We start from the raw sequence: 25,437 nt of genomic DNA, 5'->3' as shown, positions 1-25,437 counted from the left end.
TCTGCTCGAATTGTAGCTGGGGTGCAGTGTGAACGATTTATTTAGAACAGTATCATCTTTGAATAATTTACTATTTACTCGCTCTCGCTTTCCTTTATGAAAACAGCTAGGAAACATGTCATAAGTTTAATAAGATTAGCTTTGTTTATTTTTCTAGAATGCCTACACCAGGACATACACACAAACAAACTATTCACATTACATTGAGTACTAAGTAAATATAAACTCGCCAATGTACCTCGCTTTCTTCTTCTTTTTTTTCAAAATCACGTTAACATGCTGAAATGAATTATTTCTTCTTTTCTATTTGGTTTTGCTTGAAATGAGGGAAGTTCCGGTTTTTATGCCTTATACGTAAAACGTTTCAATGATATATTTTGTATTATTGAAGTATTGAACAAAACACATGGAAAAGAAAGTGACATTTAACATTTTCAAAGAAATAAAAACGACGAGGAAAGTTGAAAACGTTATTATATTCTTAATAATAATAAATGTTTTCCTTGTTCACTTCCACAAGGAAAACACTTTGGCGTCCGCATTATAGATCCATGGTGCCGTGAATAATGTTATGATTTCATAATATTATATGATGTATCGTATGAGGGTAAAGGGAGTGAAACAAGAACAAAACACAAACTAGCTGGCACATATTTCATTCTAAGCTGTCTGCCATTCGTTGTGCATAGTAGTAATCATCAGAAGACTGTACCAAAATAACTAGAAGTACGAAATGATAGAGTACTTTGCTTCCCCTTAATTTGTTTATGTTCAAAGTATTGACATGCACTGTTTTCTTTTTTGCGAACATGCCCATGAGTGTCTACTCTAATTCTCGAATGCATATAAGCAAAGTATATTTCATTGTATCCAATATTAGATTTTTGTATTCTTTCAGGACGAAAGGGAGAAACAAGAAAGAGTAAGTGTTCGAATATATATATATATATATATATATATATATATATATATATATATATATATATATATATATATATATATATATTCTCAGTAGATACGTACAAATCATGCATTGCTTAACGTTATTAAATGATTGTAGAGGCGCGTATATTTATGAAAAATAATTATTCGCCAACTATATTTTAACTACAAACTGTATAGTTATTAGATCATATTTCATGCAGTCGCTTTCATATTTACAATATGCACTTTTTAGGGAGCAAGGACTACAACAAGACCAAAATAGAAACTATAGAGAGCGTACATTGGCTTCTATACCATTGAATTTGTTATTGTGATCAGCTTCGCACTGTATCAGCAATGGGAGATGATTACATATAATATTTGCATTCAAACGTGGACGGATATAATGAATTGTGCAATGGCTGGGGACGAAAATGAGAATTGTTGATTATCATTAACTAGAAACTCACCGCACTTGGAATTCTCAATGTGATCACGTTTATGTATACGTTTGACGAAGTATGCACATCGCTGGACGAATATTACGTGATAGTATTAATGCTGAAGCAGCCAATATCTTCGACGTTGTGTTAATATCGTAATGGTGTTAACTGTTTCCAGATAATTGTGCAAACGATATAGCCGCAGTAAAACCATTATTGAGACTATTCTGTTTCGTGTTTCGATCGAAGACAAAATACATAATTCACGCCGGCATTATATGATTACGCGAGTACAATGGTCAATCGCAGATGTATTTTATCATCCACATAGGTACGCGGATATTCAAAAGCTTTATCATTTATAACCCATCAATATAAACAGAGTTTCGACTTGAACAAATCGAGTCAGAAGTCAAGTCGGGATGCTGTTGTTGATTAATTATATTTTTAAGGAATTTCGCTTAATGAATATTTCACACATGTGAGTTATATCAAGCGACTCATCACTGACCAGGTCGACGTTGATTGGGTACAACCAGTTTTACTTTTTTATAGGAAATTATCCCTGTCAACGACATGGTGAATATATTATTTTCTTGGTATTAACTTGTATCGAGATACTGGAACAAAGGGATGCTTATATAGTTCGAGTATTAGATTACTTTTTTTTTAATAGGAAATGAGCCCAATCATAATCCATCGACATGTAATTTTTGAGCGTTTAGTTCAATAACGGGGCAGGGTGATATTTATTGGGATGTAGAAGTCTTCCTGTTGATAGGATATCCGCCCAATCAAGATCATCCTGTTCATAGGACATGGGCCCAATCAAGATCATCCTGTTTATAGGATATGCGCCCAATCAAGATCATCCTGTTCATATGATATGGGCCCAATCAAGATTAAATGACATGAAGGAAAAAGTTATTTTTCCTGAGCATCAATGTAGGCTCAGATAATGTTGCGCGAGGCTTCTACATGACAATGATCGTCTTTCGTTATTGTTTCTTTTCCGGAGAAACATCGTTTATGACCCTATGCGATTTGATAGAATGCTACCTTTATGAAATGGCTACTTATACTTGCATGATCGATGACCCTCTTCCATCATGACGGGTTAATATAGCGATCGTTGACATATAACCAAACGTGAATATATCAATAAATTGGACAATAAGGTTATTTACTTGCAGAAATATAAGAATATAAATATGTTTCTTACTGGTATCATGTGGCCTAATTATGCCGGTCTAAAATGTACAGTTATATTTATTATATGGTACATAATTTTGCAGTTCCTTATTTTCACTTCTTCTGCATAAAGAGAAAGAGAAAACTTTAAACACGGATGATATGCCTGACACATCCTTTCCATGACAAATGGCAGTTGATATGTAAAACTCGGGTAAATTAGCTACATACGTTGTAATCGTATCTTAATCTTATGACTGCATCGCATTTTTAATACAAAATAAGCAAAATCTGCTTCAACGTTTCTAATATATTTATTATATTCTTCAGAAAGAAAAACAAATAAGAGAATAAGTACTAATTTATATCCAATCAGTCAACACAACATAGGTTCTGTCTTTCACAAGGAACTTGTCCGATTAATAAGAAGCGTACACGCCCGAAAAGTAGATACGCACACAATTTAAGGCATTATTTATAAAGTTACCTTTTCATCTTCTTCGCTAGTCAAGGTTTCGATTTGTTAATCCTTTTTACACCTTGGCGGCTCGTACAGATATTTCAGCGCTTCGTCCTAGTGACATCTATTTGATTTCATGAGTTGTGTTCCTTAGTATGCAATGCCAATGACCAGTAGCGTGTGACAGTGGTGCATTGTACGTCGGCTAAAACTGGTGGAGGCAAATGATTACAAAATAATACTTTGTAAGTTTAATATTGAAAGTATGAACATAAGGCAGAGAAAAGTTATGAAATGTGCATATAAGGGAATGGATGTATTTGTACAAACACAGACAGGCAGTGGAACATTACTTATTGGTGTGTTTATTCTTCCTGTACACTCTATTTGTAACAATCGTATTGGAACAGGGTTCAACTTTGAACAACCTGATTCGTTGCATCAGCTGAAATGCACAGACCTGAAGCACATAAATATCTAAACGATCTGCCAAGGTGTAGGTATGTGATACTAAGAATAGTTTTCATATAAATTCAGGTGATCATAAAGGTTTACGTTTTGTTATGAATTCCACTTATCAATTACCTAAACGCAAATCTAAACGCAGGTTAACATTACTTGTAACATCACATGACACACTTATTTGTGGTGGGGCATAATAACCATTGCTGAGTTATGCTCTCTTAACAATTTAATAGAGCTTTCAAAATACAGTAGTACCACAGGTTATGTTTAAAAAGAAATCACACACTTTTTGTATTAATAAACGCAGATGATACTAGAATCACAAATCTTATAAAGCTTTCTTTATCAATCGCAATTTTCATACTATTTGCCAGTGTAGAAATTAAGAATGGTGAATGTGATTACATCGTACTTCTTTCATCGATGGGTGTTAGTTTACCTGACTCTACCATGAGGACATGGTTTATAGTTATATCTTCTATCATCTACTCTCACATGCACATATGTGACATTTAAGCAGGATTATACAAGTGTATTAGTTAACTCTCTCTATTTCTCACTCTCTGTATCTCTCTCTTTCCAACTTTCTCTCTATATATCTATCTATCTATCTATCTATCTATCTATGTATCTATATATCTATATATCTATCTATCTATATATATTTATCTATCTATCTACCTCTCTATTTATCTATCTATCTATCTATCTATCTATCTATCTATATATATATATATATATATATATATATATATATATATATATATATATATATATATATATATATATATATATATATATATATATATATATATGCATGATTTGGGAAAGTAACGTTAAATGTGTTCAAGCAAAATATGTCCTCTGCTAACATTTAATGTCAATGGTTTCTTGTTGGTCTTTTAATTATCTTCATTCAATATTACGTGTAATGTTTGATTGAAATAATATCAACACGATTCATATCATACTGTACAAAAACATATTGAAACAATCTTGGTTATTCTATTAAAAAAAAATCAAGCACTTTAGTTTTACGGCTGCAGGAGGTTTGTCATTGTTTCGTAGAAGTCGCTGCATTTGTGATATGTAACCTGCATTTCTGGTGAATGCAATTTTAGTGTCATTACTTTAAGACAATATGAAGTGTATGAATGTAAGAGAGAGAGATAGAGAGAAATAGAGAGAGAGAGAGAGAGAGAGAGAGACAGCCATATAGACAGACCGACAGTTAAATTCTGTAACCTATTATTGCAACTGTAAGTAATTTTCGAAAAATGGTTTCATAAAATAAACATTACATAACGAATATGTAAATGTTGTTCAATGTTAATATAATTGATAATGGCTATGATTATTAGAAAATATGTTACGTCGTTCTGTGATGACCTATGACGAAATTAGTTAACTGTGTCGAAAGAAGACATTCTTCGTAGCTTGATGAATATATTGGCCACATTTTTTAAATGCAATTCGGGATCTTAGTGCAAAGGTCTTGCATATTACTTTTTCAGCGAATAAACGAATAAAAGACACAATATTAACAATATTATTCTCATAGCAGCAACAATCACACGAGTTTTCTTATACTGTTATTGACATTATTTATTATGGTAATGACATTAATATTCACTTCACAATTAACGTTATGCCTTGCATAGCTAGCAAATTATATTTTGCATATTTCCATTTAACCTAAATGTGTAGAAAGCGGTTACATATGTAACACACACGCATATTTTTTATATTTCTCAGTTTATGAAGTATGCATTTAATTTTATCAAACTTCTAAATTGTAATCGTAGAACAACACTTTTGCTGAGGAATACAATTTTTTCTGATGGAGAAACTTAATGAATCATTTGTTTTGAATGGCTTTACTAATTGCATGTTCCTGTTGTTTTTAGTATAATGGGATAGAATCAAGAGTTAAGGCCCTTGAGGAAGCACTTTCCGATACAAGAAAACAATATGAGGAAACCAAAGCTGATGTACGTCGGTATTTCAAACTTTCCTGTTTTCCCCTATTAACCATTCTCTGAAATTTTGGAACTTTGCTTCATATGTTGTTTTACTATAGATATAAATTGTCAAAAAATTATGATAAACACGTAGCATACTTGAGTAACTGTTTCTAGAAATTCTCATTGATAAACATATATAATTTTCTGCACCCTTTATTCCGGGTAAATAAATGCAAAATAATATTGATTAGGATATAATAGATACTTATATTAAATCTTGTGTATCATTTATGTGTCTACTTAATTCAACAAATGTGTGAAATCTTGGTTACTGACCACTGAATATTGCTATGTACTGTCAGCGCTAAATGTCATAATAAGTTTGAATTAATACTGAAATCCACAAAATAGACAAGACCACGTGTTTGACAGTAATAAATAAGTGTTTAAAAAAATTAAGTTTCTTTGACCTAGGGATAGTTGTTTTTGTGATCAAATATAAATTAATTAAATTATCAGTTGTCACAAATTGTAATTTTGTTGACTATATTGGAATTTATATTTCAGCTGTATTATATTTCCGCATACATCTGTATGATTTGTATTATCTTACTGTAATAATTATATACTATCGATCTCTAATTTGAGACAAAACTATGGCTGAAACAGAACATTAGTCATTACCTATACCAACTATAGACCATTACAAAAGGGTTGTAGTTGACGCAGGCTGAGAAGGCAATACAGGTCCTCCGTATACGGTTAGGTAACATTATTCGTGGCATGTGGTGGGTTTTACCTGTGCAGTAATTATAACGATACACTTTTTCTGTGCGAGTTAGACTTTTGCTCAATGTATCGTGGAGTATCTGTCAGGTCTTACAGGTTGAAATTTCTTGATTCTAGCAACGTATTATATTTGATGTTGTTGTGTCAGTACAGTCTAAGTTTTGTTAAAAAGATTTCGATCGCAAACATTCAGGTCACAACAGTGTGACACTGGTAATTATTTGTATTATGTTACGTCGGTACTAACAGTCACTTTGGGTCCATAATTTCAATAATCGAAAATACTTAAGAAATCTATTTTTTTGTTGTTGCTTAGATATGTGCATCTGATTGTATCAGTGTATGTATGTATGTATGTATGATGATATAGAAAGATGACACTACTAAACACAATTTGAAGGCTGTCATGTAATTTGTAGAAGATCAAAGTAGTTTGACAATGTATATCCACCACTGGGAATGAGAATCAGAATTTGAGGATGGGACTGAAGAAAGGAATAAATACAAATGAGCCTAAAAGTGTTATTCTTTGCATACATTTTGTTTCGTTTGATATCAAATATCAATTTGATAATTAAGCCAATGATCACCACCCCTTCTTCCTTGTGGTTCTTAGTAGCATATTTTAATGCAATGTGAGTTTTTGTTAACACTTTGATCTGAGATGTTCAGTATCTTGTCCTGTTGTTTTTCATTTTCCTTTCTGTTTTGTGTTTTTTAAACATGTTTAGATAGAGAAGGAACGATGCAAGTCACCTGGCACTTAAGCTAGTTATTATAGGATATGCATGATGATGTAGTCTCAAGTATATGCCACAGATTCAGAAATTCAATTAATGTGCTATTCAGAATCTTTGTGTTTTGGTCAACAACGTGAGTTTTGTAAGATTTGATAAAGTAACGATACACGTGTTTAATCAATTGATGTTCTCTGCTAACATTTAATGTCAATAGCTGATTGTTGGTCTTTGATTATTTTCCTTCATAATTGCAGGTAATGTTTGATTAAATAATAGCAACACTATTAGGTTCTTACTGTACAAGGGCATAATGAAACAAACTTGGTTATTCTCTTCAAAAGAAAGCAACAGAATGGAAACTCCGTACTACGGTATAATAAGTATTCCATGAAGCACTTTAGTGTTACGGATGCAGGAGGTTTGCCATTGTTTCGTAGTAGTCGCTGCATGTTTCATCTTTAACCTGTATATTTGATGACTTTAATTTTAATGTCATTAGTTAAAGGCAACATGAAGTGTATGCATGTATAAGACAGAGAGAATGACAGACTTATAGAGAGACAGACAGTGAACTTCTATAACATATTATTGATGTAACTGTAAGTAAATTAACGGCATTTTCAGTCAATTTATCAAAAATAGAGTTTGTAAAAAAAACATTCCATAACAAATTGGTAAATATTGTCACCATTTTCGTATAACTGATAATGGATATGATTATTATAAAGTATTAGACACGTCCTGTGAAGAACTTATGACGAAATAAAATAGCTGTGTCAAAAGATGACTTTTTTCGATTCTTGATGAATATGTTTACCATATTTTTGAAAAGCAGTTCTGGATTTTGGTGCATAAGATCTGCACATTACTTTTTTAAGGAATACAAGATACATCGTTAACACTATTCGTTTCATACCAGCAACACTCATAGAAGATTATCTTATATAACATAGCCTCATTGACATTATTTACGATTTGTAATATGTTTTGTATTATTTTATTATGGTAACGACGCTACTAGTCACTTCACGGCAGACATTACGTCTTTCGTGGCTTGCTAAGTATATTTTGCATATCTCAATTTAAACTAAACGTGCAGAAGTAGGTTTGCATGTAACAAACACGCATAGTTGATGATGTTCAGTTCGTTCGGTATGCATTCATGTTTATCAAACATCTAAATTTGAATCATCTAAAAACACTTTTAATAAGGAAAGCAATTTGGAATGATAGAGAAACTTACTGAGTCAATTGTTTTGAAACGCTTTACTAATCCAATATATTGCATATTCCTTTTGTTTTTAGTCTAACGGGATGGAAGCAAGAGTTAAGGCCCTTGAGGAAGAACTGTCCAATGCAAGAAAAAATGAGGAAACCAAAGCGGATGTATGTCGGTATTTTAAACGTTTCTGTTTTCCCTATTATCCATTCTCTGAAATTTTGGTACCTTTGTTTCGTAACATTTTGTTTGTACTATGAATATAAATGTTCAAATGAAAGTATGATAAAAACACGTAGCATAATTGAGTAAATGTTTATATAAATTATCCTTGATAAATGTATGGAACTTTCTGCACCCTTTATTGCAGATAATTAAATGCAAAATAATATTGATTAGAATATATACGATGTTTATATTAAATCTTGTGTATCATTTATGTGTCTACTTAATTTAAGAAATATGTAAAAACGTGGTTACTTAGCAGCTGAATATTGCCATGTACTGTCAGCGATAAATGCTATACAAAGTTTGAATTAATACTGAAATCCACAAAATAGACAAGAAAACGTGTTTGAAGGAACACGTAAGTGTTTAAAAAATAAATTTTCAATGTAATACAGAAATAGTCTTTTGTGTTGTCATACATAATTTTTTAAAATTATCATTTGTTACAAATTGTAGTTTTGTAAACTTTAATTCGGATTTATAATTAAGCAGTATTGTATTGCCGCATACATCTGTATGAGTTGTATTATTTGACAATAATAATTATATTCAATCGCTCTCTAATTTGATACAAAACTGTGGCTGAAACATTACATTACTCATTATCTATACAAATTATAGGCCAATACAAAAGGTTTGAAGCTGACGCAGGCGGAGAAGGAGATACAGGCTCTCCGTATTCAGATTGCTGATTACGTTGCTCAGGTAATAGTACTCGTGGCATGCGATGGATTGTACTTGTGGTGTAATAATAACGATACACTTTTTGTGCCGATAAGAATGTTGTTCAGTGTATCTTGGAGTAACTGTTTAGTCTTACAGGCTGAAACATGTATTGATACTAGCAATGGTTTATATTTTGTCATTGTGGCGGGAGAGACCACTTTTCGGTTTATTAAATGTTTTCGATTGAAAACTACCGGTTGCAAAGTGTTGACACTGGTAATAATTTGTATCATGCTATTTTGGCACTAACAGTCATTTTGATTCAAAATGTTCATAAACAAAAATGCTTAGACAGTGTAATTTATTTGCATAGACATGTACATGTGATTGCATCAGTGTAAGTATACATAATGTTATAGAACCATTGCACTACTAAAAATATTTTGAAGACTACTCTTTGCTTTCGAGTTCGAAGAAGTTAGAGAATGTGTATCCACCACTGGTAGTGAGACCCAGCATTTGCAGATGTGACTGAAGAAAGGAATAAATACAAAAGAGCCTAAAAGTGTTAATCTTTGCATACATTTTGTTTCGTTTGATGTAAAATATCAATTTGATAAGTATGCCAAAGATCACAGCGAGAAACCTTCTTCATTGTGCTTCTTAACTGCATCTTTTAATGCAATGTGAGTTTTTGTTAACACTATGGTTACAGAATTTCAATATGCTGGCCTGTCCCGTTTTGTTGTTGTTTTCTGTTTTGTTCTTGCTAAACATTTTTTTTGTTAGAGAGTGAATTACGCAAGTCCACTAGCACTTAAAATGGTTATTATTATATATGCATGTACTGTATTCTCAAGTATGTGCATATTCAGAAATACGATTAATAACTGACGTGTCATACTGTTTTGTGTTTTCTTCAAAAAAGGATTTGCTTGGCAAGATTGGAGAAGGAAATGTTAAATAATTTGAATCAATAGATGCTCTATACTAATGTTTAACGTAAAATGCTCATGTTTTTATTTTGATTCGTTTCATTCAATATTGCTTGGAAGATTTGAATGAAATAATATCAACATAATTAATATTTATAGGTTACTGCATTTGTATGGGAAAATAGGAACGAGTTTTCGGAATGAATACTGCACGAACTTGTGAGTGCAGTATATCCTTCCGACAAACGAGTTCCTATATTTTCCCATACAAAGTCAGTAACCTTTTTATGATATGCTCATTTTTTTATTCAACCTAAGGTTTAATTATATGAACAAAATACACTACAAGAAACAACGTAAATGAATGAATGCTGTATTCCAAACTAAATACACAAGCGCAGATTTGACATTACAAAATGACATCATTATTAATGCGCACATAGCTCCGCCCAGATAAATTTGAACTTAGTCGCGCGGTCGACATAACTTTCGAAAAGAAAATGGCGTGTCTAGTTAAAATTGAAATTTGCAGTCATATTGTGAATGACTGGGCATTGCAACGACTTTTCCATTTGATCTGGAGTGAATATATTTTGGTGTTTTGTTTCGATTCGACGAAAGTTTGTGATTTTGGACTGGATTCATTTGTGCAAATTATACATGAAATACATCGGATTGAAGTGGCGCGGAAGAAGCGTGTTTACGTCTGCAAATGTGTTTCTGTTTCTGTCACTGAATGTTTGAAATCATAACGTGGGGAAAATATGAAGTCTTTCAATTGCAATTTTCAAAAAGACGCTATGGAATTTAATGTGTATTTCATTTTGAGTGCAGTAAGGAGGATGCAATTGTACTGATCATCGAAATTACAGCACACTTTCGAAATGTGTAATCCAGATTGAAAACCTATGACATGGCTCATGTAATTCAGATTTGCAGAATTAAGAAAAAACATTTTGAGGAAATTCAGGATGTAAAACTGTAAGTATATTTTATTTTGCGATTCTTATCACCAGCTAAAGAAAACAGTATATGCATTGTTATTTGTAAGGACCTAATCCGTCATTTATACAAGATAGCTAGCCTAAATCGGTAACATTGTATCAACGCAAAATTTCAAGACAGCTGGGTTGTTTTGCAGTCCACGAAACATGTTAAAGTTCATTCAGAAACAAATAAACAACCACAACTTAAAGAGCCTCTTTTGCCAGTGTACATGGTTTGTTTACAAATCAAAAGTGCTGGCGTCTGAGTCCATTATTTATTTACAAAAGAAAGTAGTTCTTTTATTCAGGTGAATGCTATATGTGTATTATCGCGCGCGTTCAGTATCGGGGAATACTGAACGATTCTGTCAATGCAAAGTTAACGGGGAAAAAAATGAGCATATAATAACAGACCTTACAATATTATAAGGAATCAACCTTAGTTATTCTCTTCAACCAAAAAAAAAGGAGAATCAGTACTCAGCTATAATATGAAAAAAATGAACTTGTTCAGTATTACAGCTGCATGACGATTGCCGTTATTTCGTATACGTCGCTGCATTTATCACATCTAGCATGCATTTCCTGTGAATGCAGTTGTTGTGTCCTTAGTTCTCAGTAACTAAAGACGATATGAAATGTATGCATGAAAGAGTGAGAGATAGACAGACAGGCAATGAACTTGTGCAGCCTAATATTGCAAATGTAAAGAAATTCACTGCATTTTCAGCCACAATGTATCGGAAAATGATTGTATAAATGAACATTGTATAACAAATATGATAATGTTGTCCCAATTTTCATATAATTGATAATCTCAATGATTTTTAGAAAATAGTTTGCCACGTAATGAGAAGAATATAAGAAGAAATAAGTCGACTGTGTCGACATATGATATCCTCTATGCTTGATCAATATGTTGACCATATGTTTGAGATTCAGTTCAGGAGCTTAGTGCATAGGGTTAGCACATTCACTTTTCATCTAATAACGTATACGGTATGGACATTATTGATACAATTTACAGGTAGATTTCATATATGAAGATTGTATTAATAATTTTAACAGATCGTTTTATTTTTTATAATCTGGTTCTGATCTGTGTAATTATTTCCTGATTTTTACATGATTCTGGAAGAGGCAAAAGGTGGATTTTTAATGGATTTTTTTATTAATTGTTGAAGAAAATAATGCTCCATGCCAGCAAAAAATGTAAACATTATCGTGCGTCATATTTGTTTGATTTAATATCTTTCTTAATAAATATAGTGTACACACATTAATAAGTACATATACATATAAACAATCTAATGAATGCACACTTGCATAAAAACCCATATAAATGACAGTTATTATCAACAGTGATGTATACGTCTATGACATCACCTGCAGAGAAAGGGAGAAAATTCATTTTGTCATATAGAGTCTGGATAAAGTCATCATGATACATCAATGTGATAAATACATTTCACCAAAACTTTGAATATTGAATTAGTTTTGACTTTGAAGACTGGTGTAATAGCTTTGAAACTGATGAGAGTTTATAACTATTTGCATATGAAATGCATTCTAGATTTTATGTCATATTTTTTTTCTTAAAATTGATCTAAATCAATAGACTTGCTGATTAGTCAGTTTATCAGAAGCCATATGATATGCATCCAGATTCTCTAGCAGAGCATGTTGTGTGCTCTTCACAATGTGTATAATTAAATTGAACATTATTGATCCTGATTTAATTATCTGACAGATCTTGGTCTACGCTAAGAGAAGTTTGTTACGTATTTTAACGTTTAGTACATACCATGCTCGTTTGATCATAAGGTGGGACCGATTGCAAACCCAAATCTGCCAGCACATAATGTGCTAGCTGAGTGAGATGTATGATATTTATTATGAGTCATCATTGCAACAAACAGCATAGACCCTAACCTGTCAGCACAATATAAAACATCATTGTTTGTATTATTTGCTGTTGCAATCCACTTGAATTGAGGTATAATATGGTGCCCAATGGATTACAAATTATTGATCTCACATGCTGTATCGGCGCTCAGTCTGTTACCATATTGCACACACAGAGTGGAGCTGTTTATATCTTTGTTCTGAGATATGCATATCATATTCTTAATCAAGCATGATTGAACTTAGATAAATCCCAACTTCTTTAAAAGTATAAACATTACATATTAAATATATAATATGGTTTATAATTATTATATGACATTAATGTTTAACAGTAAAGAGAGGTGTGTGCAATATAGTAATACACGCATGTTTAATTTTAATCAGAATGAAGTAGCAAGTTTAAAATGGCATAAAATACATTGGCTGAGATACCATATCTAATTCATTTTTCTGTAGACACCTTTATTCTTGTGAATGTACAAGAGCTAATGCAATAAGTTGCGACGTTAAACACCGGTGCCGGTCAACCGCTTTGATGATGTAATAGAAATAGAACTAATAGAAATTCAACATAGTTATTGAATCTTTCATTCAAGTGTAGACATTTGAAAAGAATATTTTGCAACGAAACGAAATGTATTCGAACACAACCTTTGTATTATATATATTATATTAACTGAGGCAGAAAGAAATAGGAGAGAAAGTAAAATATGTCATCTTTAAGTCAAAAATACAAGTGTATGTATCCCGTAAATTTGTTTTGCGATTGTTTAATGTGTACATCAATCACCAACTATTCCATAAATGTGGCGCACTTTCATCACGAATCTTTCCGTTCATATCAAGTACAGGTTTTCTCATTTAGAATTAAATGTCCATAGCACCGCTTCATATCACAATAGGTCATTCACAATAGGTCATTAAAATACTTTGGTTAAGCGTATAATGAGATAATATTAAGTTTCTGCCAAAAAAACGCCTGGAAAAAAAATTGTAATACAATTCTAGATTTGTTATAAGCAAAAGTGACGATGCAACTTGGTATTAAACATACGAATCAATACTCGAATGTGCAGATTATGTTTCTAGTTTCCTTACAGTTACTGAAGTAACAAATAGTGTATCGACATTATTGATTGAATCAGATACATATCAAAGCTTCCAAAGGCTTCAACGTCCTTTCATTTGACCAACTACGATCCCAGGAATTCGTCCACGTCGTGCATCCTTTATCTAGACGCGAACAAGCTATATGAATAGTTAATGTCACAAACCATTCCCACGGGCGGATTTAACTTGATTGCCAGATAACAGTTCCTTTAAGAAAAACGAGCAGGATTCGCCGATGAAGTAGGCTGTTTCGTCGAGGTCGATCTCGTTTATCTAGAACATTTACACGCTGCTCACAATAATTATCCATTCTGCACTGAACGATTTCTTATCGAAAACGAAATGCTGTCTCGAGAACAGCGCGATAAAAAAGTTAAGTCTGGCAGACAATAAAGTGAAGAAAACGTGTGCCCATTCCCATAGAAAAAACATGTACATTTTGCATCCTCGTCTTCTCGAACAAGCTATCCAGAACCGACTCGTTCTCCATAAAATTTTTCGCACTCTCAAGTTTCAACAGTCCCCGTGGATGAAAATTTACATCAACTTTAAAATGAAACAACTGTTTCTATTTTTTTTTTTTTTACTTTTTGATTCACATGTTCAAACGCTATTCTTATCTGGCCCATTACAATTTGTTATAACCATTAGTTTTGTTCTTATAACCAGCAGCTCACTGTACAATTTTACCCAAATATGTTGAGATACTAAATGACAGAAAATGTAACAGCTTGTTAATTTATATCTTTTCAGGATAACGGAAAGACAAAAATGTTTTATGGATGACTTTCTTGCATATAATGACTTGCAAGGTGTGGTTTACACTGTATTTTCATTTGCGATGATGGTCTACTCCCTCTTTTGAGAGCAAATGAGTGAAATTTGTATCGCCTTGTCTAATATAAGATTTATTATATCCTTTCAGAAAGAAAGAGAGAATGAAGAAAGGGTAAGCACAAGTATAGCTACCTTCAGTAAAAGAAAAAGTACAAATCATGCATTACATGAAGTTACTAAATTATTTGTAAGACGAATATATTTATGAAAAAGAATCATTGGTAAAATTTACCTCAACTTGTATTACTCGTCAAAGAAGTTGTATTGTCACACCCTTGTCTAGTTCATATAGTTTTATATATCGTGAATTGATTGATTTCGTAGGAAAAGTAAGTAGCATCCTCCTTTCAGTAAACACGTTCCAACATTTGTGTGGAATTGTGAATAATACGTTTGTTTCAAGGTCTACCTATTATAATATGATATTACCCGTCCACCTATCCGTCATGTTTCATTATTTACTGTCTGGTCCATTACTTTACAAGATTTGAGATGATAACTAGTTATTTTTCTAAATGTCTAATGTGACTAACATTGTTTGTTATCTTTCACAATTCAAAGTCAAATGAAGGAAAATGCAATCATTTAACTTGTTCCCAAATGCGGAATACTATTTTAGAAATGCGGGCACACTTTCCTAATCATATTCAACACAAGATATGCGATGCGTAACTTGAGTATAACATAATCCAGTCGTTGTTACAATGATGATATCACAACAAGGACAAGTTGACTTTGGGCCTCGGTTGTTTTCTAGGCTATATTAACTTTTAAGCACTAAAAACATCGAAATGAATAATAAGTAAACGTTTGCTATAAATGTGCATAATATATAACCATCCTTGTGCAATGATGTTTCAAAACACATCAGTCGAAATTCAAATCAGTGACCATAATTACTCTATAAATGGTAAATTGTCTGAAACGTATTTGTTGTCAATATGATATGAAGTATGGCACAATGGCATCCATCTTTAAAATCGATGATTTACAACAACATTGAATGTGCTAATGTGTCAATAGTTGTGAATGTGCTTTTGTACCACAATGTCACAATTACGTATATATTTGAATACGTCGATTGTATTGCTTATTGTACAAATCGGTTGGTCATCGCTGCAGTCATTTTCGCCACTCTCCCGAAGATATCCTTGACATCAATTTCATCCAAACTAACGTCAATTCGGACTAATGTTCATCTCAAACTTACGTGGATCGTATTTGCTCTTCCGATGATAACACCCTTCAAAACATTTCGTTAGATTGTTGCCTTATCTTCAACTTTTATTACCAACCACCACAACAGTTATCACGAGATTACCTCGCTAGTGGCTTATAAAACCAGCGGATTAATGTCGCACAGTGGATACATATTTCGATATATATACCCTCACTACCACCAATGATCTCAGTTTCATATTGTTTAGGGTCGGTTGTGACATTAAATATATTTTTGCCCAAGAATAAGGTAAGCAGAGTCTGCATCATTTTCGACAACGGGAGACAATATACCAATCATTTTACTGTATCAGATAAAATCTCTTCACTTCGATCAATATATGTGTTTTCGCTTGCTTCATTTTATATTAGTTAGCTCGACTCGTTATTGCATAATGGGATAGTACCTAACTAGTTCTCGCGGCATTGGAAAATTATCGGTGAAAAACGTGACGTTGACGTAGCTCCGGCGCTGTAATCGTTAAAATTAATTTTAGTACAACAGCTACCGCAATTTTAAACGCTCCGATGATAGATATTTCATATTCTGCGACTAACTTTATACTGTACAGAAGTGCCGGCCTCGCCACTAGTACTTTATTTTTATGTTTCGCGTTTGGTATTAGTGTCGATGTTGACAGCAGCGGCGTCGGTGGTGACATTAACGATGTCGGTGGTGTTTCTCGCGGAATCTCTTCCATGTATGAGCATCAGATGATTTAACATGTTGTCATGTAAGTAATTTAGCACAGTGCGGAACCAATATGGGCCCAACTTTAATAGCAAGATCACTTGACAGGTATCATATTACTTTATTACACCAAAGTCACATTATTTTCACGTATTGCATTATCAAACGAATTGTAATCTTTACAGTGAAACTTAACCAAGACTGATGTTTGTTCTCGCAAATATTTATGTAATTACCAAACACACTGATTGTTGCGTGTCTTGCCGTAAATGTCAGCAATGAGACTACATTACGACTGACACGAATCTAAGTAATATTATGAGCATTAGTATTTATAGAGGGTCTTCAATAGCCGACATTAAACTTTGTCCTAACATTGGCAACATTGAATTGATTAGTATGTAGATCCGAGGATCTCCAGCATGTCTTTGGCGATTAATTTGCCAATCGTGCACATGATACATATTATATAATTGTCATTTGCATATATTATACGCAATTTCACTTTCACCAGGACATCGGCAACCAATCACCGTGGAGCAAGTTAATAGCTACTGCACATTGTACTTGTATCGTGTTTTATTTTTATTTATGTTGTATGTGATTAGTCAGTGCAGTGGGAAACTCGCATGCACAACAAGCCCCATCTCTGCCAGTAGATGGGTGATCCTAAAGTATGGCTATTCTACACGGATTCAAACGCATTGTGACCTTTTTTACATCTCGTATACGCCTTCGTAAATTGTTTGTGTTAAACGCACATATGCCGAAGATAGCATCAACTCAACGTTTAGTTGAAGACGCCACGACTGAAGTGGTAATATTCCGATAGTTACCCGGCTTGGATATTTGTATGGACACGGATTCGGATATAAAGGGTTTACTCTATCCAACAAGAGTGTTATTAGAGTTTCAAGGGAAGGAATGGAAACAAAAGTTGTTCAGTACATTTCGATTAAATAGTTTACTTTCATATGCATCTGCATGCTTATAATATATGTGTTAAAAATACTGCATGCTTATAATATATGTATTACAAATACTTCATGGTTATAATATATTTATTACAAATACTGCATGGTTATAATATACGTATTACAAATACTGCATGCTTATAATATATGTATTACAAATAATGCATGCTTATAATATGCTTATTACAAATACTTCATGGTTATAATATATGTATTACAAATACTGCATGCTTCTAATATACGTATTACAAATACTGCATGGTTATAATATATGTATTACAAATAATGCATGGTCATAATATATGTATTACAAATATTGTATGGTTATAATATATGTATTACAAATACTGCATGTTTATAATAAATAGAGGCTCTTATACAAAATGAAGTCAATTAATTGGATAATCTAATTTAATCGCGACACTGAACCTCGAAGTTTGAGACATTCTGTAATTCGGTACATATACCAACGGTAATTTATAGTTTATACTCAGATTGTGGAACAATTGTAGACAGCTGTGAAGGAAATCAGAAAACCACCGTTGCCGTCTGGCAAAACTATAAGGAAGATCAGTCGTCGTAGAAGAGGTTTCTAACTTATTTCCTGAGTAATATGACACGACAACAACGCACAAACACGCATTCACATCATTAGTCTTAAATAATGCCATATCTGATTCCGTGAATATTCCATGTTTTTTGGCGACACTATTACAGATTATGCTGATTTTCCGTCGATGAGTATGGATGTTTATCTGTTAGAGGTATCGCCAATACGTTTATATTAAGGCAATTACAGTTAATATATTTTCATCGGATAACCTGCGAAGTGAAATCCTGTAAAGTCCATTCACAAGGATTGGTGCCTATATTACCACAGATAAAATAGTGGATCTTGAAAACAGTGAATCGAGTGTTGTGGTAGTGCAAGTGGAACGAGCTTGTATAGGTAACGGAATAGAAGTTACAGATATCAATGCCATTTATCGAGTAGATATAATTACATTATATGATACATTAGCAGACATTTTCCACGGATTACAAGCCTCTGCGGGACCGTATCGTGATTATATTTCGTTCCAAGAACCATATATCCAAGAGGGAATATCGGTAGTTAGTCTTATCTTGACGGTAATATGTATTATGCCGGTGATAAGATCGCCTAAAATGGCATCAGCCACAAAACGTCACCAGCAGTACCTGCCTCGGCCTAGGCACTAACGACTTAATCCCAGGCACCTGTACCACTGCATAATCATCATCAGAAACGGTACACAATCTCTTATTTTCTTTGCACTGAGAGTTCGTCCAGGTGTAATGGTGTCAAATTTGTTAGAATGGCCCGTGCGGTTTAGGAATAGTAGCCGGTAATGTAGTCGTGGTGTTAATCAGAGCGACCGAGCCAGATAATCCACAATGACGACCTAAAATCGGCGAAATTATACTTGCGGTTACTACGCGATTGACGATTGTAATATACTTTATCTGTATCATAAGTAAACCGTGACGCCATTGACGGCGGCGACTGTGGAATTGGTGAGCATGACTGTCTTCCTAGCTAGACTGGTGCCGACAATACTTGATGATGAGTCGTTTTCGGTGGCGGTTTAGGGGGACGCAGATGCATTTTTCACAAGAATATCTTTGTAGATTAAATAGTACCACGTGGGAATCAGAAGTAGTTTCATTTTCTATGGAAACATCTAGTTTCTTGTGAAGCTGTTGCACAATGCATTTGCAGTTTTGATGTCGTATATCAAGGAATGCTGCGAATGTGTTGTTGAATTTGATGTTTGCCGCTAGATCAACATATTGTAATCTCGATCTGGAGATTGTATCTGTGAAACTCACACCTGCGATTTGTATTCCTGACGAGATCATAACGTCTATGGTGGTGTGTGCATTAACAGCCAGAAGTAATTGCAGGCAATGTTCATAACTATGTCCACTCGTGCGACCGCGAAACCATCACTTATTTTCTGGATCATTTGGCTCTTGTGTGATGAAGTCGAGGAATTCATTCTCGTTGACCAACATGGACGAGTCGCCTGTGTGGTGGTCGGGTACATGACCACTCACGGAGGGGTTCCGTTCGACATCAGAATAATATCTGCATTCGCTAAGCTCGTAACAACTCTTCTAATTACTTACGCGTCGCATTGTCATGTCTGTCTCAGGCTTAACTCTCTCTCTCTCTTTCTCTGCATATATATATATATATATATATATATATATATATATATATATATATATATATATATATATATATATATATATATAATATTTTTTGGGATAAATCTCATACATGTAGGACAACATGTTTCATTTGGGTCTCAACGATTAGACATCAAGGGATCCTAGTGAATTATATTTGACAATCGAAATTGTGTTGGCCATTTTAAAAACATTTTTGAAGGGATTCGCATATGTAGTTATTTTTTTGAATATACCCCTGGGTCTCTTTCAAGTATCAAACGGGCACTACACCTATCGTGGGTGTGATTATATCGGCGGGTTGTTTGAACATAGAGTAAACGACATAAGCCTCGCCAACAAGTTAGGATAATTCCCAGTTTCGGGGTTGTCATTTTTTCGCAATCAACTTCGTGGTGGTATTTAATGGATTATATATATATATATTGTATCTGCTCTTCGAGTGTTCGTATATCGACGTGTGCAATTCAACTGATATGTTCTTGCTATTGGACTGAAAATAAAACAGCCTCCATGAGGTAAATGATTTTAGTAGCGTAAATTATAAAGCGTGATAACGATTCGCAATCGATATTGTGAAAGCACGAAGCGATTTATCTATGGCCATTTTATACATTCGTACAATGAAAGCATATTCCCAACTAGCAATAACTTTTGTCATAGCATCTTTGTTTGCATCAGTTAGATGTCGAGTAATATTCGGTCGAGTCACGCTTGTATGGACACGTTTCTAAAGTAGGATCTGATTTTGGATTTTCGCAGTGGCAATTTCCCATTGTCTGCCAACGTTGGCATATGTTTCTGCAGCTACGCATCGATCGCATCATGTATAGAGATATTTTCCCCGTCGACTGTCATCATCTGTATATTTATGATAAATCATATACGGTCAAATAACATTTTTATTAGAACGGCGTGACCTCGGGCATCCCAGTGAATCATATTTACCAAAAATATTGTACTGACCACTTTAAAACTTTTTTTGAGTGGATTCACTTATGTAGTGATTTTGTTGAATATACACTTGGGTCTCTTTCGAGTATCAAACGGGCACTGCTCCGATGGTGGGAGTGACTATATCTGCGTGTTGTTGGAACATATATACACATAAAAGGCATATACAATTACGCGTGCTACATTTCAAAATTAATACTACAGACCCTATTTAGAATATTACAGTGACTGCCCCGCATGTATGCAATTAGACTTGGTACATTTCAAGGTGGTTTATAAAGACCATCACACGAATATGACATGGATAGCCCGGATTGCTGGTAAATTTGTATGGGTCGAACGAAACTATATGTATCTTATATATGAATATATATATATATATATATATATATATATATATATATATATATATATATATATATATATATATATATATATATATATATATATATATATATCAACAGCTTCACATGGACTCAGAAATTATCCTCGAAAATACATTTACAGAACATGTTAATTTTAGAAATAGTTCCACCCCAACGTTTTCAGATTTATTCGGCTGGCTGACTTAACCACCACAACCCATTCAGAGTTATTCGCATGGTTGCTTTGACCATACCAAAACATTCACATAAATATTCAAATGGTGGCCTTGAACGCCCTAACCTAATCATAGTTGTATTCAGTTGGCTGCCTTGATAACGCTATCATATGCAGAAGTATTCAGCTGGCTGTCTTGACCACTCCATCATAGTCACATAGTTATTATGCTAGCTGTCATGCCTGCTCCAATCCTTTCAGAGGTATTCATCTGGTTACCATGACCACACCAGCCTATCCACAGCGATATTTAGCTGGCTGCCATGACCAGTGGAACCTATTCAGATTTTTATTCAACTGGCTGCATTCGCCAATCCAACCTATTCAAAGTGTTATTCAGTTTGCTGCCATGTTTTCAAACCTATTCAGAGTTATTCATCTGGCTGCCTTGGCCACCCAAACCCATTCACAAATGTATTCAGTTGGCTTGCCGTGTCCACTAACCTAAAAAAATGATTATTTAGCTGGTTGTCTTGACTACCCCAACCTATTCACAGGGTTATTCATCTAGCTGACATGACAACAGCAAGATACATTTATTCAGAATTGTTCAGTTGGATGCCTTGCCCACCAAGGCAAATTCACAAGGTTATTCAGCTGGCTGTCATGTCTACTCTAACCTATTCACATATATTCTCAGCTGGCTGCCATGACCAATCCAACCAATTCAGAATTGTTCAGTTGGATGCCTTGTTCACACAAACATGTTCACATTGGTTTCCAGTTGGATGCCTGATATTATCATGAAATAAATTAGTTATGATGGTTTCTGTTCTAAGCTGTTGAAAGAGCTTGACAAATACATTACGACTTCAATTAGCTAATCAGTCTGGAAATTCGTGACATATATAGTGCAGCCATAAATTTTATTCATCAATGAGCCATTAATGCTCTGGTCAAACAACTGTAAATTCACCACCTTTAAAATGATGAAACTCTACGGTCCCAACAGCATCAGGTTTAGGAAGTTTTATATGGACCGTGGTTGGATTTAAACATGCAAAATTGATATATTTACTTACCTGGCATTGAAGGTATTGTAAGTACTATCAAGTAAGCAGAATATTTATGTCACATAAGTCATTTGGGTTTAACATTCAAGACAACAAGAACTGTATATTTACCAGATATTTAGGTTTCTCATGAAGGACTACAATGACTGCATATGGACTTGCCTTGTGAGTTTCCCATGTAAGGGCTGTAAGAACTGCACATGGACTTTGATATCATATCCAAAATACCTATAATCAGAGAGAGAGCATGGCATCTATTTTCCTGAATAAAATGATCTTTTACAAAGATGTCTTGGAAAAATACACAAAATGTACATACATACATACATACATACATACATACATACATACATACATACATACATATATACATACATACATATGGTCATGTGTTAAATACCCGGCCGAGTCGTACCAATGTCTTACAAAATGGTACTAACAACTACCTCGTCTGGCAAAATCCAAGTCACACACAAACTCAGACATGCATGCGATTTATTCAATAGATAGTAATATCATAAACGTATATGCATATCGTGCAGTAGAATTCATTCGTACAGCTGATAATGGTGAAATCAATTACTAATCTCGTCGAGTATTTGATGGGTTTACTGAGATTTGAAAGTCAAAATAGGGCTGCTTCTGTAAAATAGGAATTAACTGTTCGAGATAGTTCTGATTACTGCTTGATTCCCTAATTAGTACTTGATCAAATCATTGCCTATGGTATAATTATACGTTATACATATTCTTGCCCAGATAAAATACTTACAATCCAACATCTCTGACCCATTTAAAATATTACAGTGTCCATCTTATCTTTCATGTCTGTCATATTATTCACAATTTACCTTGCTGGATGGCAAGTCCAACATATCGCATGTTGTGTCAATAATTTCAGCAAAGAATGATAATAATAATACTAATAATAATACTAATAATAATAATAATAAGCATCATCATCATCATCATCATCATTTTCATCATATACAAGAGCAATGATCAGTTAATTAGTTTGCTGTTATCTTCCATTTTTTAGCAACAATAGTCTGCATGAATTGACTCAGGCAATATTAATTGTATACAGGCATTCCATTTTTAATACCAGCATCTCATACTAGTAATGTGAACATATAATGAGAAACACAGTTACTAATAGTAATGTGAACATATAATGAGAAACACAGTTACTAATAGTAATGTGAACATATAATGAGAAACACAGTTACTAAATCTAGCTAGTTAATAATGTGCTAATATAGAATAAACTGACTTCTTGCAAGATAAATAACTATAGCAATCAAACAACAGCATTTACATCCCTTGTATTTTGTACCTGTGTTTTTACCACTCTATGTGGATTATTTTCATGAGTTATAGTCACTACATGTGATTTAAATTCAAAAATGTACCATGTGTAATATTAATAAATAATCATATGGTGTAGGTAAATAAAACTGTAATTATAATTGCATGTTTTATGAATTAAAGAAACTGTCCAATATGTAATTATAATTATCAACCATGTGAAAGGTTATCTTTGTTTACACTGGGTATGATAATAAATGAACTGGTATGAACATATGTTAAAAGCATATCAGCGCAATACTGTCTACATATTACGAATTATAAGATAAGATAAAACATGTCATGATAAAACGATACAAAATATAGGAAGAAAAATTCTTGCAAACATGGTGCCCTTCAGGATGAATAATAATATATAAATTTGTTAAAATTCTGTAACTATTATAGAAAAGATAAAGTTCACTTCATGTAAACGCCTAAAAATAAAGGGCAAGACATTGCACACACACACACACAAACACACACGCACACACACACACACACACACACACACACACACACACACACACACATATATATATCTATATATATATATATATATATATATATATATATATATATATATATATATGTTTAAAAGGTCAACCGATAGTATGATGGTACCTCATAAAGTTTCCTAACTGAGTTCTCAAAATTAAGCAAAGTCAGATTTTGAAATGGGAATTTCTAAATGGTGACATACACAGTCTAAGTTCCTAAGTGTGCATCTGTTGAAGCATCAGCAGGTTTAGAAATTGTTTTCCGCGCTAATGACACTTTTATCAGATTATTTGCTATAACATACGATTCCCATTGAGGCAACAAGGCAGCCAACCTGGGCTTAAATCCATGAAGTCAAACACCCTACGTAATGATCCATTGTGACTCTGTCTGCAAGCACAGTGGGGGACAAATGTGTAAGACAAATGGGCATGTGATAGACACATGTAGGGTGGGGAAAGGTGTGTTAGATGGAGACGTACAGAGTGAGAAAAATGTATTACACATATGGACTGGTACATAGTAGGGAAAATTGTGTTTGACAGATGGAGCAGCAGAGGGGGCGAATCGGACATTTTGTCCAATCGTTATTTTGCTTAATTATTACTTTCTGCACTCAGCGGATCCGGTGTCGTCAGCGCCTGGTAAAAAAAAAACGACGACGTCGTTGGGGGATCGTCCAAACGTCATTTGGTTTAATTAACACCTTCTGCGCGCCGATCCCCAGCGTCGTCAGCGTCCGGTAAGCACATCGACGACCGCGTCGATGTCATTGCCCCCTCTGCTGCTATGATCTTACAAACAGAGTGATCACTAACTCCTCCTCTTGCAGATCAATTAGGTTATTTGACTGATCGGTAAGTCTGAAATTAATTCTCGTTAAAAACCGATCATGGCATCGCATATAGACCGGATTAATCGGACTCTCAATGATCAAAAATCCCGGAGGGGCTGTTGGTGAAAACGAATAAAGGATATACCCCTGTTGAGCTTGATTTGATTGCTTGGTATCCACCTGATAACTCCCTTCGATAACATCACACACTAGATTGATCGCTAT

The 25,437-nt window shown here is 33.8% G+C and overlaps 1 protein-coding gene across 1 annotated transcript in view; it reads left to right on the top strand.

The window, feature by feature from the left end:
* The window catches only part of LOC149774128 (uncharacterized), a 59,697-nt gene that overhangs the window by 11,497 nt on the left and 22,763 nt on the right, over positions 1–25,437 (top strand). Inside the window, exons 2-6 of the mRNA XM_089945848.1 lie at positions 899–922; positions 5,391–5,474; positions 8,282–8,362; positions 9,045–9,128; positions 14,954–14,977. Coding sequence (XP_089801974.1) covers positions 899–922; positions 5,391–5,474; positions 8,282–8,362; positions 9,045–9,128; positions 14,954–14,977 — 297 coding nt within the window. The remainder of the gene's footprint in view (positions 1–898; positions 923–5,390; positions 5,475–8,281; positions 8,363–9,044; positions 9,129–14,953; positions 14,978–25,437) is intronic.

Source organism: Sinohyriopsis cumingii, unplaced genomic scaffold (assembly GCF_028554795.1).
Source record: "Sinohyriopsis cumingii isolate HCF-2022 unplaced genomic scaffold, ASM2855479v2 utg000426l, whole genome shotgun sequence".
Taxonomy (NCBI): domain Eukaryota; kingdom Metazoa; phylum Mollusca; class Bivalvia; order Unionida; family Unionidae; genus Sinohyriopsis; species Sinohyriopsis cumingii.
Note: the sequence above shows the minus strand (reverse complement) of the source record. Positions and strands in the feature narration are given on the sequence as shown.